General features: G+C 35.2%; 2 protein-coding genes and 2 non-coding genes across 4 annotated transcripts; all 4 read left to right on the forward strand.

Annotated features, from left to right (window-relative positions):
• The first annotated feature begins 8,533 nt into the window (after positions 1 to 8,533).
• Positions 8,534 to 9,773, forward strand: LOC132172309 (F-box protein PP2-B15-like). The gene is made up of 3 exons (XM_059583786.2): positions 8,534 to 8,850; positions 8,990 to 9,108; positions 9,211 to 9,773. Exons 1-3 carry the CDS (start codon positions 8,581 to 8,583, stop codon positions 9,677 to 9,679), a joined length of 858 nt encoding a protein of 285 aa, XP_059439769.1. The 5' UTR covers positions 8,534 to 8,580; the 3' UTR covers positions 9,680 to 9,773.
• A 935-nt stretch (positions 9,774 to 10,708) lies between these two features.
• Positions 10,709 to 12,245, forward strand: LOC132172239 (F-box protein PP2-B15). The gene is made up of 3 exons (XM_059583705.2): positions 10,709 to 11,054; positions 11,154 to 11,272; positions 11,693 to 12,245. The coding sequence occupies exons 1-3, from the start codon at positions 10,788 to 10,790 to the stop codon at positions 12,141 to 12,143; spliced, it is 837 nt and encodes a 278-aa protein (XP_059439688.2). The 5' UTR covers positions 10,709 to 10,787; the 3' UTR covers positions 12,144 to 12,245.
• Positions 12,246 to 13,090: 845 nt separating this feature from the next.
• On the forward strand, positions 13,091 to 13,184 carry LOC132173190 (small nucleolar RNA snoR69Y). The gene has a single exon (XR_009439281.2). It is a non-coding gene; the product is annotated as a small nucleolar RNA snoR69Y (small nucleolar RNA).
• Positions 13,185 to 13,277: 93 nt separating this feature from the next.
• LOC132173200 (small nucleolar RNA snoR53Y) lies at positions 13,278 to 13,363 on the forward strand. Its single transcript, XR_009439291.1, has one exon. It is a non-coding gene; the product is annotated as a small nucleolar RNA snoR53Y (small nucleolar RNA).
• The last annotated feature ends 634 nt before the right edge of the window (positions 13,364 to 13,997 follow it).

The following is a 13,997-nucleotide window of genomic DNA, read 5'->3' on the forward strand; positions in this document are numbered from 1 at the left end:
ATTTTATATTAAGTTTACAGATCATCTCAAAATTTGTTAGCCTTAAATATCGAGTCGGGTCATGTTGAAGCATATGTATAAGGCGACCCCTTAACACTAATTAATTTCGTGTCGAGTTCGTGAATTGTGTTAAAAATTGTCAGCCTTAGACTGTTGATCCATTTTGATTTTATGGCCAACATATACCGATTTAATAATGCATATGTTTTCACATTATGAATATATTACTATGTTATTTAAATTTTTTAAATAATATGACTCTAATGTATACTGTTAAATATAACAAAATAAAAATTTAAGCAATAAAATAAATAAATCAGGTCAATTTCACCATTCCTAATTTCAGCTGGTTGGGTCTGCTCATCAATGAAGCTAAACAACTTCAGGTCAATGAAGTCCATTATGATCTAGTGGAGATTTATAGGCTTGTCTTTGGATGTGGATGTGCAAACAACTTGAGTCTCAACTTGAGCTAAATCATTGTGTTGTGGTGGTCGAATTTTGTAAGCAAAAACAGTGTCCAATATTTCATATGCTCCCAAATATTGAGGGAAAATATCAGTTTTCTAAACCTTGGACCATTGGCACTGGGACACTTGGATTCAAAGGATTTTTTGGGGGCTGGTTTTGGTGGACTTCATTTAGGGGCATATATAATTCAATTGGGGTAGTTGTTGAACCATACTACATAGTTCCAGCAACAACAAAAGCGGTAAAAAAAAAAAAAAAAACAGCAACGATGCTACTGGGAAGGACAGTTTCAATATTTCCCATACGTAATCCTTTGTATAGATGTTGGGGCGGGCGGACACTAAGATGAAATAGACCTGCTAATATGCCCAATGTCCCTGTTGCAATATGATGAGAGGCTATTCCTCCTAGAACAAAAGGATCAAAACCTTCCACACCCCACGCTGAATTTACAGATTGTACCCTTCCGGCTAGTCTATAAGGATTGGACACCCATATTCCAAGACCATACAACCCCGTTACATGAAATGCGCCAAACCCAAAACAAGCTAGTCTTGAAAGAAATAAATGAACTCCAAAAATCTTAGGTAAATCCAAAGAAGGTTTTCTCGTGCGTTCATCACAAAATATTTATAGATCCCAATACACCCAATGGCAAATAGCTGCCAAAAAGCACAAGGCAGAAAACACAATATGTGCACCAGCCACATCTTCGTAACTCCAAATACCCGGATTTGTTATAGTCCTTCCTGTGATACTCCAACCGCCCCATGAATTAGTTATTTCTAAATGAGTCATGAAAGGTATAACAAACATACCCTGTCTCCACATTGGATCAAAAATAGGGCTAGAGGGATCAAAAACCGCTAATTCATATAGAGCCATCAAACCGGCCCAACTAGCAACTAGAGTTGTATGCATTATATGGATAGAAAGCAAACGACCCGGACCATTCAATACAACAGTATGAACACGATACCAAGGCAAACCCATGGAAATACTCCTTTATCAATGAAAAATAAACACTATGTAACTTTATTGCATTGGGAAAAACTACGCTATGGACCTCCAATTTTCAGTAGATTATCTCGAGTAAAGGATTAAGATTTGTTCTATTATATTAGTAATAATGGAAAAGCTTTATTTGTAGGAACAAACAGAAGCAGATCTACTTTATACCCGATAAATACCAATACACAATGGTAGGGGGCGGGATCTTACTTTCATTTTCTATGAGTGAAAGCATACATATTTATCATTCAAAAGACCCATTCTTAAAAATTTTCTTCTTTAGTCATAGTCATTCTGTATTTTTATTTTATTTTATGACCTTATTCAATTTTTGGATAAACTATGATAAAGGCTAATCTTATTAAGAAAATAAACCCATTTTTACACTTTCACATCAAAGTAAGATATAGTACTTAATTCTTTTTTCTTTTCTTTTTTTTCTTTCATTTAATGCCTATTGGTGTTCCAAAAGTACCTTTTCGAAGTCCTGGGGAGGAAGATGCATCTTGGGTTGATGTATAGTGCAATTGGTCAGATATATTGGGTCACATGGGATTTCCCCATTCTCTCCCCCGATCCAGATATCCTCTCTTTCGCCCAAGAAAGATTGATTGAATCATCTAAAATTTGAAGCGTGAAGTGCAATTATATTTATTTTGTTTTTTGGAGGGGGTATCCAGATTAATATTATCAATTAGAATAATTTATGATTTAGATTAATTTATAGTTGGCTCAATTGGACCAATAAAATGAAGTATCCAGGCTCCGTTTAGGAAAAACCCAATTGGTAATATATCCATGATTACTATTTTTATCATATTATAAACATGAGTGATCTCAAACTATTTAAATAATCAAGTAATATAATGAATACAATGAATATTTGGTAGAAGACATGAAATAAATAAATAATAATAAAAAAAGATAGCAAAAACACGTGGTATTGGGGCATTTGCACTATATGTGCAAATCAAAATCGGGCCGATCTTTACTCGGAGTAGAGCATAAACCTAAAAAAATTGAAGAAGCCCATTATGGGACAAGAAAATGACATTGTGATTTGGATTCGATCTCGATGAAACAATAAATCAATGAGAAGTTCGTTCGAAAAGTTTAGTAGATTATTTTTATCTATTTTTATTTTTTATTTTTTTTTATATAGGTAAAGTAAACAGACCAAAACTAATATTTCTTGAAAAATAGAAAAAAAAAAAAAAAAAAAGCCCTTTGTTAGAAGGAGCCCACAATGAAAAAAAAAAAAAAAAAAAGAATCAATGTGTATAGTAATATACACATTGAATATACACATTGATTTTTTTTTTTTTTTTTTTTTTTTGCTATTTTTGTAAACTGTATGCATCAAAAGGTGTGTGTACAATTCCTAAGGATACAAGTTTATCCTAATCAACCGACTTTATCGAGAAAGATTACTTTTTTTAGGCCAAGAGGTTGATAGCGAGATCTTAAATCAACTTATTGGTCTTATGGTATATCTTAGTATGGATGAGGATATCAAATATCTGTATTTGTTTATGAATTCTCCCGGAGGGTAGGTAATACCCAGAGTAGCTATTTATGATACTATGCAATTTGTACAACTAGATGTACAAACAATATGCATGGAATTAGCTGCTTCATGAAATCTTTTATTCCGATCAGAGGAAAAATTACTAAATGTCTAGCATTCCCTCATGTCTAGCCAAAGCCCAACGTTCTTCCTAAACGTCTAGCCAAAGCCAACGTTTTTCAAAAAATAAAAAGTGAAGGGGCATTTGGAGAGAATTAAAAATGCAGTAATTAGAAGTTGACTTCTGCTCAACACTAAAGTCAAGCCAATAGAAGTAATTATAGCCAAGGGGCAGATTTCTCTGAAGAAAAAGGGTGCGTGGGTGGGTGGGTTGGGCTGGACCCTCCCCAATTGGCATTGATAGGAGGATAATGGAACAAGTTGTTTTCTGCTTCCAAAAAATCCAACTGGCTGGGTCACAGACTATGAAACACGCCAGTCTTTTAACCAGGTCTATGGTCTTCAATCCATTGTATCTCATTTGTCACATTGTGGAAAGAAAATAAATATTAGTTCAATTCTAATTGTGAACTGCAATTAATAGGGTCAAACAAGTGCAGGAAACCAATTTTTTTTTTTCTTTTGCCAAGTTTGACTTCATATATATCTTACCCAATTGATATCGGATAGCGAAAGAAAAGGAATGTGAATAAGCTTTTTGAATGAAAAAATATATATAAATATATATCCAAAGGCGAATTGAAACTTTGATAAATTCTTTCTACAAACGTGTTCTTAACAGTACACAAACTTCAATAATACAATTATAAAAATCTATAAAGGAAAATTACCCACCTAAATGGAAATTGGCTATTTACACGGTAAAGATGATTTAAGTTTAGCACGTAGATTAGGTTTTTTTTTTACGTTTTCAGCTAAGGGTGTCTCGACTCTCGGTCGCACCTCGTTCGAGCGGAATATGCAATCGAGCTCCTCAGGTTTTTAATCAAATCACATTTAGGGGTGAAATATTGCAACCAAATGTTTCGAGTTAGCTTCTCGAAAGGCTCGGTCACACCATGTTAGAATGGGATCAGGATCCCCGGCAATGTTTTGAAAATTGCCCATCAATTTTTTTCTCAAATCCTGGCCATCCAATGTCATCCAACAGCCACAATTTCATCACGTGTCCCAACTAAAGATAAATAATAAAATATTATTTATTTAAAAAATATATATATAAAATATTAAAATTAAAAATTAAAAAAACTGGGGGTGGCCGACCACCCCAACTGAGCCATGGGATTGGCGAAAGCCACCCCCAGAAGCCAGTTGGGGGTGGCCGAAGCCACCCCCGTGGCCTTAGGGGGTGGTTCGGCCACCCCCTAGGGCCAAAACCCAAAAATTAAGTTTTGGCCCTAGGGGTTGGCCGAACCACTCCCTAAGGTCAAAGGGGTGGCCGAACCACTCCCTAAGGCCATGGGAGTGGCTTCACCTGCCCCCAACCGGTCCCTGGGGGTGGCTTCGTGGCCATAGGAGGTGGTTTGGTCACCTCCCATGGCCAAAACCCAAAAATTAATTTTTGGGTTTTAGCCATTGGGGGTGGTTGAGCCACCCCCTAGGGCCTGAAGCCACCCCCAACCGGCCTCTAGTGGCGGTCGCCACCCCCATGGCTCAATTGGGGTGTTTTTTTTAATTTTTAATTTTAATATTTTAATATTTTGTTTTATATATATTTTTTAAAAAATAAATAATATTTTATTATTTATCTTTAGTTGGAACACGTAGCGAAATTGTGATTGCTGAATGACATTGAATGGCCAAAATTTGAGAAAAAGCTGATAAACAATTTTTAGAGCATTGTCGGGGATCTGGTTCGTTAGAATGAGAGTACAAACGAGCTATTTAACCTTTGAACCTTAAGGGTTCTCTCCCGTTTGCCTTTCTCTGCCACTTGGATTGTTGCATCACATGTTGACAACTTGTTATTTAATTCACATGCACATCACTGGCAACGGGCTAAAGCTATTCAAAGCGTCTAACACTTTGCATTAAAAAACTATAAATTTCAAGCTTCCGTGTATATACATATGTATATAAATATATGTGTAATTAAAGATTGTATCGTCAAGATAATTTCACAAGCAAAGAAACAGAGACCGAAGACCCCAGACGTTGTTTTCAAGATTTTCGTGTCAAAGCTCGATGGAAGCCATGGGCATAGGCATGGAGATGCTGCCGGAAGATTGTGTATCAACAATTCTTGCCAACACGTCTCCACTGGACGCATGCAGGTCGTCAATGGTCTCATCCACCTTCCGGTCAGCGGCAGCGTCCGAATACCTTCGTAACTCCAAATACCCAGATTCGTTATAGTCCCTCCTGTGATACTCCAACCGCCCCATGAATTGGTTATTCCTAAACGAGTCATGAAAGGTATAATAAACATACCCTGTCTTCACATTGGATCAAGAATAGGGCCAGAAGGATCAAAAACCGCTAATTCATATAGAGCCATCGAACCGGCCCAACCAGCAACTAGAGTTGTATGCATTATATGGACAGAAAGCAAATGACCCGGATCATTCAATACGACGGTATGAACACGATACCAAGGCAAACCCCTGGAAATACCCCTTTATCAACGAAATATAGACACTATATAACTTTATTGCATTGGAAAAAACTATGCTATGGACCTCCCATTTTCAGTAGATTATCTCGAGGAAATGATTAAGATTTGTCATATTATATTAGTAATAATGAAAGAGTTCTGTTTGTAGGAATAATCAGAAGCAGATCTACTCTATATGCGATAAGTACCAATACACAATGGTAGGGGGCGGGATCCCGCTTTCATTTTCTATGAGTGAAAGCATACATATTTGTTCATATCATTCAAAAGACCCATTCTTAAATATTTTCTTCTTTTGTCATAGTCATTCTGTCTTTTATTTATTTATTTTATTTTATGAGCTTATTCGATTTTTGGATAAGCTATGATAAAGGCTAATCTTATTAAGACAATAAAACCATTTTTATGCTTTCACATCAAAGTAAGATATAGTACTTAATTCTTTTTTTCTTTCATTTAATGCCTATTGGTGTTCCAAAAGTACATTTTCAAAGTCCTGGGAGGAAGATGCATCTTGGGTTGATGTATAGTGCGACTTGTTAGATATATTGGGTCACATGAGATTTCTCCATTCTCTCCCCCGATCGAGATATCCTCTCTTTCACCCAAGAAAGATTGATTGAATCATCAAAAATTTGGAGCATGAAGTGCAATTATATTTATTTTGTTTTTTGGAGGGGGCATCCAGATTAATATCATCAATTAGAATAATTTATGATTTAGATTAATTTATAGTTTGCTCAATTGGACCAATAAAATGAACTATCTAGGCTCTGTTTAGAAAAAAACCCAATTGGTAATATATCCATGATTACTATTTTTATCATATTATAAACATGAGTGATCTCAAACTGTTTAAGCAATCGAGTAATATAATGAATACATTGAATATTTGGTAGAAGACATGAAATAAATAAATAAATAAAAAGCCATAGCAAAAACACGTGGTATTGGGGCATTTGCCCTATATGTGCAAATCAAAATCGAGCTGATCTACTCGGAGTAGAGCATAAACCTAAAAAAAATTGAAGTCCATTCTGAAACAAGAAAATGACATCGTGATTTGGATTCGATCTCGATGAAACAATAAATCAATGAGAAGTTCGTTCGATAAGTTTAGTAGATTACTATTATCTCCTTCTTTTTTTTCTTTTTATTTTTTTATTTTATTTTTTATTTTTTATATATATAGGAAAAGTAAACAAACCAAAACTAATCTTTCTTGAAAAATAGAAGAAAAAAGCCCTTTGTTAGAAGGAGCCCACTATGAAAAAAAAAAAAAAAATGAAGGCCGTAATCTACACCTTTTTTTTTTTTTTTTTTTGCGATTTTTGTAAACCGTATGCATCGAAAGGTGTGTGTACAATTCCTAAGGATACAATTTTATCCTAATCAACCGACTTTATCGAGAAAGATTACTTTTTTTAGGCCAAGAAGTTGATAGCAAGATCTTGAATCAACTTATTAGTCTTATGGTATATCTTAGTATAGAGGATGATATCAAATATCTGTATTTGTTTATAAACTCTCCCGGAGAGTGGGTAATACCCAAAGTAGCTATTTATGATACTATGCAATTTGTACAACCAAATGTACAGACAATATGCATGAAATTAGCCGCTTCAATGGAATCTTTTATTCCGGTCGGAAAAGGAATTATCAAACGTCTAGCATTCCCTATGTCTAGCCAACGTTTTGGCTAAAGGTCTAGCCAAAGCCCAACGTTTTTCAAAAAATAAAAAATGAAGGGACATTTGGAGAGAATTAAAAATGCAGTAATTATAATTCTCTCCAAATGTTTTGGCTAGACGTTTAGCCAAAACGTTGGGCTTTGGCTTGACTTTAGTGTCTTCGACTTCTGCTCAAGGACACTAAAGTCAAGCCAATAGAAGTAATTATAGCCAAGGGGCAGATTTCTCTGAAGAAATAGGGTGGGCGGGTGGGTTGGGCTGGACCCTCCCCAATTAGCATTGATAGGAGGATAATGGAACAAGTTGTTTTCTGCGTCCAAAAAATCCAACTGGCTGGGTCACACACTATGAAACACACCAGTCTTTTAACCAGGTCAATGGTCTTAAATCCATTGTATCTCAACTGTCACATGTGTGAAACAAAATATATATTAGTTCAATTCTAATTGTGAACTGCAATTAATAGGGTCAAACAAGTGCAGGAAAGTATTTTTTTTTTCTTTTGCCAAGTTTGACTTGATATATATCGTACCCAATTGATCTATCGGATAGCGAAAGAAAAGGAATGTGAATAAGCTTTTTGAATGAAAAAATATATATAAATATATATCCAAAGACGAATTGAAACTTTGATAAATTCTTTCTACAAACGTGTTCTTAACAGTACACAAACTTCAATAATACAATTATAAAAATCTATAAAGGATTCCTAAATGGGAATTGGTTATTTACGCGGTAAAGATGATTTAAGTTTAGCAAGTAGATTAGGTTATCTTGTACGTTTTCGGCTAAGGATGTCTCGACTCTCGGCCGCACTTCGTTTGAACGGAATATGCAACAGAGCTCCTCAGGTTTTCAATCAAATCACATTTATATGCGAAATATTGCAGTCAAATGTTTTGAGTTTGCTTCTCGAAAGGGCTCGGTCACACCCTGTTGGAATGAGAGTGCAAACGAGCTATTTAACCTTTCACCTCTGAACCTTAAGGGTTCTCTCCCGTTTGCCTTTCTCTGCCACTTGGATTGTTGCATCACATGGTGACAACTTGTTATTTAATTAGAGCAACGTCACATGCACATCACAGCCAACGGGCTAAAGCTATTCAACGTGTCTAACACTTTGCATTAAAAAACTATAAAGTTCAAGCTTCCGTGTATATATATATATGTAATTAAAGAATGTATCGTCAAGATAATTTCATAAGCAAAGAAACAGAGACCGAAGACCCCAGACGTTGTTTTCAAGATTTTCGTGTCAAAGCTCGATGGAAGCCATGGGCATAGGCATGGAGATGCTGCCGGAAGATTGTGTATCAACAATTCTTGCCAACACGTCTCCACTGGACGCATGCAGGTCTTCAATGGTGTCATCCACCTTCCGGTCAGCGGCAGCGTCCGATGTTGTTTGGGACGGGTTCTTGCCGGCCGATTACGAGGATGTTGTCTCCAGATTGCTCACTCCTTTGACGTTTACTTCAAAGAAGAAGCTTTTTCTTCTTCTCTGCAATCCGGTTCTCATTGATGGTGGTAAAAAGGTACGCCCCTGAAAAAATAAAAAAATAAAAATCAATGATTTCTCGCTTCTCATGCATTCAACATTTCTGGGTTGTATGGAAAAAAGCTACTGGGATTAATGATTTTTCTTCTTGTATATATATATTCCAAATAATGCAGAGCTTCAAGTTAGAGAAATCATCTGGCAAAGTATCATACATGTTGTCTGCAAGAGAACTTTCCATAGCATGGAGCAATGATCCAATGCATTGGAGCTGGAGATCTATACCAGAATCAAGGTTACTAATTTTCTCTTGTTCTTTAAAATCACCTAGCATGCCGTTCTCGTTAAATCGTTTAATTGGTCTGGCATTTAACTTTTTCAGTTGATTTTTTTGCAGGTTCTCGCAAGTGGCTGAGCTCAGAACAACAGATTGGTTAGAAATTCGTGGCAAAATCAGGACAGAAATTCTGTCACCAAACACGACATATGGTGCTTATCTTGTAATGAAAATCTATGATCGGGCATATGGGCTCGACCCAATCCCGTCTGAAATATCAGTTGCAGTGGGCAACCAAATAAGTAAAGGCACGGCTTATTTACGACGTCGTGGGGATGGGAAGAAACAACAAATGGAGTCTCTGTTTTATAGGAACCGCGTCGAAATGTTGAGAAACAGAGTACAAGAAGAAGGAGGTGGGCGGGTCCCAAGCGAAAGAGGAGATGGGTGGATGGAGATTGAGCTGGGGGAGTTCTTCAATGGCGAAGCTTCTGATCAGGAGGTGAAGATGAGTTTGATGGAGATAAAGGGTTATCAGTTGAAAGGAGGACTCGTCATTGAAGGGATCGAATTAAGGCCCAAAGACTAGTGAATTAAGGATTGGAGAAAAAATGAATTTTAATTGATTATTTCATTTTTTTTTTATTATATATGATAAATTGAATGCATGTAGAAGAAGAAAAAACAAGGAATTTTCTGTTTAATTTTATTTATATATATATATACATCTTGTAGAATATATTAATTAATTAAAGGAGTTTGCCTTTGTGATGCTTATATTTTTACACAATAAGACAGAGAGTTGTTTGTCACCTTTGGAATATAAGATAAGGAAAGGAATTTTCAGTCATGTGCTCATAATATCTTATGCTAATTACACACGCCACTGCACATTTTGTAGCTTTTTGACCCTCTAGACTTTTTTTTTTTTTTTTTGATTCAATAAAAAAAAAAATGGAAAAAACTTTATAAAACTCCTCCAAACTCTCCACGTGTTTTGAATGTACTTTATGAAGTTCAAAAACTCTCAATTAAGGTATTGAATTTTCAATTTATTTCAATTACTTCATTCCATTAAGATTTTTTGTTAAATTTTATCAAAATTTTTTAAATATCAATGTTTTTTATTATAAAAAAAAAAAAAAATTTGTAAAGATTCAAATGTTCATTTTTTTTTTTATAAAAAAAAAAAAGTATTTTGAGAATTTTGACAATATTTAACAAAAAATTCTAACCGAATAAGGTAATTAAAAGTTAAAAACAGGCCAAATTTAGTGAAAATCCATAAAATTTTGTGAAGTTTTCCCAATAAAAAATAAAAAAATTAAAGTATAATATTTAGCGTTTTTGGGCGAAAAAATCAACTAAAAAAGTTCAAAAACAGGCCATAGTTATCAAAGAAAATGAATTGTAATGATCACGTGTTAGGCTTGACAACTTCTAACGTGTCGTCCCAAAAAATCATCTCTTCTATGGACATCTTCAATGTCCTCATCATGTGTTCCATCATGTTGTCATATTAACACATTTTTACTGGTCCACCTATAAATAGATCTAGCTCCATCTTGTGACTCTCAATGCATGAGATACATACAAGACTTATAATCATAAAGGGACCCATATCCTTTGTTTCTTTCCTTTATGCCACACATTTTCCTTCCATTGCACTATTGATAGGAAAAGCTGTACATTTTAGTATGAATGAAATCACTTTGGATCTCTTGCCTCAAGATTGTTTCGAACACATAATGTCCCTAACATCATCTCCTCAAGATGTTTGCCGGTTGTCGCTCGTCTCTTTGCCAGTCCGATCCATGGCCGATTCCGACTCCGTGTGGGAGAGGATGCTGCCGTCAAACTATGAAGAAATTCTCTCCAGATTAGTCTCTCCGTTGCTTTATTCATCCAAGAAAGAGTTGTTTTCCAGGTTATGTAAACCTCAACTAATTGATGGAGGCAGAAAGGTACATGTATATATTTTCATGGCTGGCTTTGTAAGAACAAGTATGAATCAATTATGATGTCATTATTATTGTCTTATAAATGCCACGTATATAATACAGGTCTTTTCCTTAGAGAAATCAATGAGTAAGAATGTTTACATGTTGTGTGCAAGGGAGCTTTCAATCAAATGGGCAAGTCATCCTCTATACTGGTCCTGGAAACCCTTTTCTCAGTCAAGGTTTGCACTGCATCCTAATAATCACTAAAAAAAAAAAAAAAAAAAGTTGCATGTATATATATTTGTCAACGTTTCATGCTTTAAAGGTGTGTATTTGCATATACCGCCCAGAAAGGATTTGCAATGGTAACCTCAAATTATTAAATGTCACTTAGAAAGTATTAAGGATTTTGCATTCGTAACCTCGAATTATTAAAATTTTCAATATTATTATCACATGTTTCAATCCCTTTTAGTTTTACTCTTATATTCCTTTAAATTGTGAAATGACAAAGAAGTGAAATGTCTCTTATACCTTTTTAAATTGTTAAAGTAATGTCTCTTCTTGTTAGCTTAAATTTTTGGTATAATAGGTAATTTAACATGTAGTAGCAATCCATCATTGGGATTAAAAGGTGGCTCCATTTTCTGATTTTCCAGATTTGCAGAAGTTGCTGAGCTCAGGACTATTTCTTGGCTAGAAATCCAAGGTTCATTTCATACCCGACTGCTATCACCAAGAACAGTTTATGGTGTCTATCTCATTGTGAAGTTCGCCGGCCGCGCTTACGGACTAGACACTCTGCCATCGGAGGTGTCAGTTGAAGTTGGTGATTTCAGGTCACAGAGGACGGTGTACCTGAGCCGGCGTGAGAGTAAGAAACAAGCTTTGGAGTGCATGGATTTTGTGAAGGCAATGAGATCAAAGGTGTTTCAAGAGAGACAAGGCCCTCGTGAGCGCAGAGATGGGTGGATAGAGATTGAGATGGGGCACTTTTATTATGGCGAAGGTGAGGAGGAGGTGAAGATGTGCCTGAAGGAGGTGAAGGGGGTCCATCTCAAAGGTGGTCTTATTGTTGAGGGAATTGAACTTAGACCCACTAAACAATAACAAAGGCTGAGGGCTTCTATTTGTAGATTGATATACGACTGTCATATAATTTGATGATATGATAGTAAAAATTAGTATTTATAAAAAAGTAACGTTATTTAGTAGACTCGTATACGACTATCATACAACTTAATGACGTGAGAGTAAAAACCGCCATTGAATCGACACTCCTAAAAGAAAAATAAAAAAGTAAGAATTTATTTTTAGCGCGACATCATTTCAATTGTTAGCAATCTATTAAGGGTGTGTTTAGCATTGCGATTTCATAGACAAAGAGTGTCATTCGAAACTAAATCGCAAAAAATGAATTGTTTGGCATTGCATTTTTTAAAAATAGCAATTTGAAAATACATAAAATATGCGTTTTCAAATTGCAGATAAGGAAATGTGTTTTTGAAAACGCACAATTTTAAAAGCTAGATTGCGATTTTAAAGGTCAAACTACGCTTTTATCAAACAATTAAACTACGTTTTTAAAAATCATTATTTTTAATTGCATTTTTTTAAATTGTAAACCCTAAAACTACGTTTTTAAAAATTACGTTTTCAAATCGCTATTTTTAATTGAAATTGTAAACCCTAAAACTCGGCCACATCCACATGACTTGTGTGATTAGGCTTGCGTTGAAGATTTAGTATTGGGCCGGGCCTGGTCTTAATGGAGCTAAAGGCTTCACTTCACTATATTAAAAAATTCGGCCACATGACTTCTGTAATTTCATCCAAACTCCAGGGATATTTTCGGAAATGAGAAAAATATCTTGGCAAGGTAAACCCTAGCCGCCTATGCACTCTCAGGCTCATTCTCTTTTAAAACCCTAAGCCTCCTCTCATCTCCCCCGCCCTCTCTCTCTCTCTCTCCAGAAGGGCAGATGCAAACTTTTTATGTGGGTTGCTTTAGTTTTTCGTTTCTCTGTAAGTTTGTGTAAATTTGGTTATTTTATTTTCTTTGCGATGATGATAAATGTTTAATCCCAGCTCATTATGAGACCCTTTGAGGGTCTGGGAATAGTCTTTATCCACATTTCTCTGAGCCCTTATCTTTTATTTTCTCTCTTAATTCTCATCTATTTTGTGGATCATATATTTTTATGAGGAGTTTTTTTTTTTTTTTTTTGATGATATTGAGGAGTTGTTCCCAATGATGCTTCAGTAGAAACCATGCTAATGCTGATAATTCCATGATTGATCCTTTCTTCATTCATTTACTGAGGGAAACATATAAACTCTTCTTCTTTTTTTTTTTTTTTTTTTTTGACTTTTTTTAATCTCTTATTACATTCTTTAGGATTCCCAGAAGAGGATTTCTGTAAATGTTTTTTTGATTTGTATTGAAAATTGGTTATCTACCCATGAATCGAAAGCTTTTGGGACATCTAACCCAACAAGAAACAGGCTATTTCTGAACCCATCTTCATCTTCACCAATTCCAAACTGCTCATAATCCAGATATTGAATAATGCAAGTGACTATCCAAATCTAATCCTTAATTAACTTTTCGATGGTAATTAGTTTCAGAGAGAAAATCTGCTTGAATAAATTGCTATCTAAATACCAAGCCCATTTGTTTTTCCTAAAGTTGGAAGGTCAAGTGGCATAAATAGTCAAAGTCTAAGCAAGCCCATCAATTATATGGCTTCCTAGGACCTTGAGGACGAGGTCCAAGAAACCATAGCCCGTGTCATTTATTAAATGCGTTGTCTTTTTTATTTTATTTTTTATTTTTATTTGGTCTTTTAGCTTGGTTTAAGGGCTTTTTTGTTTTGGTTGTCCTGTCTTTTGTCGTTGTAATTTGTTGTTTCGTTCTTATTAATGAAAAAATGCCATATAAATAATTGTATTATAAGAGGTCTT

Source organism: Corylus avellana, chromosome 1 (assembly GCF_965113065.1).
Source record: "Corylus avellana chromosome 1, dhCorAvel1.hap1.2, whole genome shotgun sequence".
Taxonomy (NCBI): domain Eukaryota; kingdom Viridiplantae; phylum Streptophyta; class Magnoliopsida; order Fagales; family Betulaceae; genus Corylus; species Corylus avellana.

What these genes read in the sequence shown, in the direction of transcription:
- LOC132172239 (XM_059583705.2), top strand. Translation starts at nt 10,788, where the DNA reads ATGAATGAAATCACTTTGGATCTCTTGCCTCAAGATTGTTTCGAACAC. An exon ending in TAATTGATGGAGGCAGAAAG is followed by an intron (nt 11,055 to 11,153) that starts GTACATGTATAT and finishes TATATAATACAG; the next exon opens with GTCTTTTCCTTAGAGAAATC. An exon ending in AAACCCTTTTCTCAGTCAAG is followed by an intron (nt 11,273 to 11,692) that starts GTTTGCACTGCA and finishes CTGATTTTCCAG; the next exon opens with ATTTGCAGAAGTTGCTGAGC.
- LOC132172309 (XM_059583786.2), top strand. Translation starts at nt 8,581, where the DNA reads ATGGAAGCCATGGGCATAGGCATGGAGATGCTGCCGGAAGATTGTGTA. An exon ending in TCATTGATGGTGGTAAAAAG is followed by an intron (nt 8,851 to 8,989) that starts GTACGCCCCTGA and finishes CAAATAATGCAG; the next exon opens with AGCTTCAAGTTAGAGAAATC. An exon ending in AGATCTATACCAGAATCAAG is followed by an intron (nt 9,109 to 9,210) that starts GTTACTAATTTT and finishes ATTTTTTTGCAG; the next exon opens with GTTCTCGCAAGTGGCTGAGC.